Source organism: Protomyctophum parallelum (assembly GCF_964188405.1).
Source record: "Protomyctophum parallelum genome assembly, chromosome: 15".
NCBI lineage: Eukaryota > Metazoa > Chordata > Actinopteri > Myctophiformes > Myctophidae > Protomyctophum > Protomyctophum parallelum.
In genome coordinates this window covers 35,938,195-35,939,430 of record NC_139710.1, presented here as the reverse complement: position 1 = coordinate 35,939,430, position 1,236 = coordinate 35,938,195, and the positions used below count along the sequence as shown (strand labels likewise).

Below are 1,236 nucleotides of genomic sequence, written 5' to 3'. Positions count from 1 at the left end.
CATTTTGGAGTTATGAGGTTTCTTCCCGACAGCAGAGATATATTACTTTTCCATAACAGTACCCACACACTGTCACGGTCCATTTCATGGACGTGTTATGTTTTTGTTATGTTCCTTGTTCTTGGTTTTTGGTTTTACTTTACACGTGTGTGCTTTTATTTTGCAGTCTGTTAGTGTTTCCTGTGTTGCTCATGTTACCTGTGTTGTCTCACCAGTACCCTGATTACCCTACAGTGTTTCCACCTTGTCTTGTTAGTCCTTTTAGCCGATCATTGTGATAATTATCTGTTGAGTTCACCTGTGTCTTTGTGTATTTATACTCCCCTGGTTTTGTCATTTCCTTTGTCAGATCATTGTTGTAAGTCACCAGTGTTCAGTTCATAGTGTATTTTCTAGTTTTGAAGCTCTTAGTCTTGTTCATAGTATAGTCTTTGTTCCTAGTATTCTCCTAGTGTATTTTCCTCGTGTTTGGTCCTGGACTTTTGTGAGTTTTGGTCATTAAACTCTCTTGCATTTGAGCTCCTTTGCCTCCGCCTGTCTGTCTTGCACTTGGGTCCTACCTTCCTGCCCCGCACACGTGACACAGTATGTGACTCTGAGCGCTGCAGCAGTGGGTGGAGACTCGAGAGTGGGTTGGGCCTGGTTATGAAAGCACTGTTCTGTCCAGTGTTGATGTGGCAGAGTTTAGGCTGGAAGCAGAACAGAGGACTGAGTCAAGACCACAACATGTCAGCGAGTAAAGTCACATCCAAGACGGTAAAAGACCACAACATGTCAGCGGGTAAAGTCACATCCAAGACGGTAAAAGACCACAACATGTCAGCGAGTAAAGTCACATCCCAGGCGGTAGAAGCATACCTCAAACGTGGACCATCAGAGTGGACCGAAGGAGGAGACAAACTATCTGGGCTTTCTGAAAGAGAGATGTCGGAGGAACAGCTCTACCAGACCTCCATGCTGAAGCAGCCTGTGATAAAGTTACACAGAATAGAGAAGGAACAGATCTACCAGACCTCCATGCTGAAGCAGCCTGTGATAAAGTTACACAGAATAAGTATGTGTGCATGTTTTCATGTCAGTGTACAACTTCAACAGAAAGCACATGTACACAAATGATGTCGCTACACAGAGATCTTTGTCTTTTGGACAAAGATCTCTGTTCTCTCTCTTTCCCCCTGTGTGTGTGTGTGTGTGTGTGTGTGTGTGTGTGTGTGTGTGTGTGTGTGTGTGTGTGTG

The 1,236-nt window shown here is 44.3% G+C and overlaps 1 protein-coding gene across 2 annotated transcripts in view; it reads left to right on the top strand.

Annotated features, from left to right (window-relative positions):
- The first annotated feature begins 948 nt into the window (after positions 1 to 948).
- LOC310872235 (uncharacterized protein) overlaps positions 949 to 1,236 on the top strand; it is a 3,403-nt gene continuing 3,115 nt past the window's right edge. Inside the window, exon 1 of one of the 2 annotated variants that reach the window (XM_083783991.1) lies at positions 949 to 1,054. In XM_083783991.1, coding sequence (XP_083640117.1) covers positions 955 to 1,054 — 100 coding nt within the window. In that variant the 5' untranslated portion in view covers positions 949 to 954. Of the gene's footprint in view, positions 1,061 to 1,236 lie in introns of both variants that reach the window. The other variant, XM_083783992.1, reaches the window with a different exon arrangement.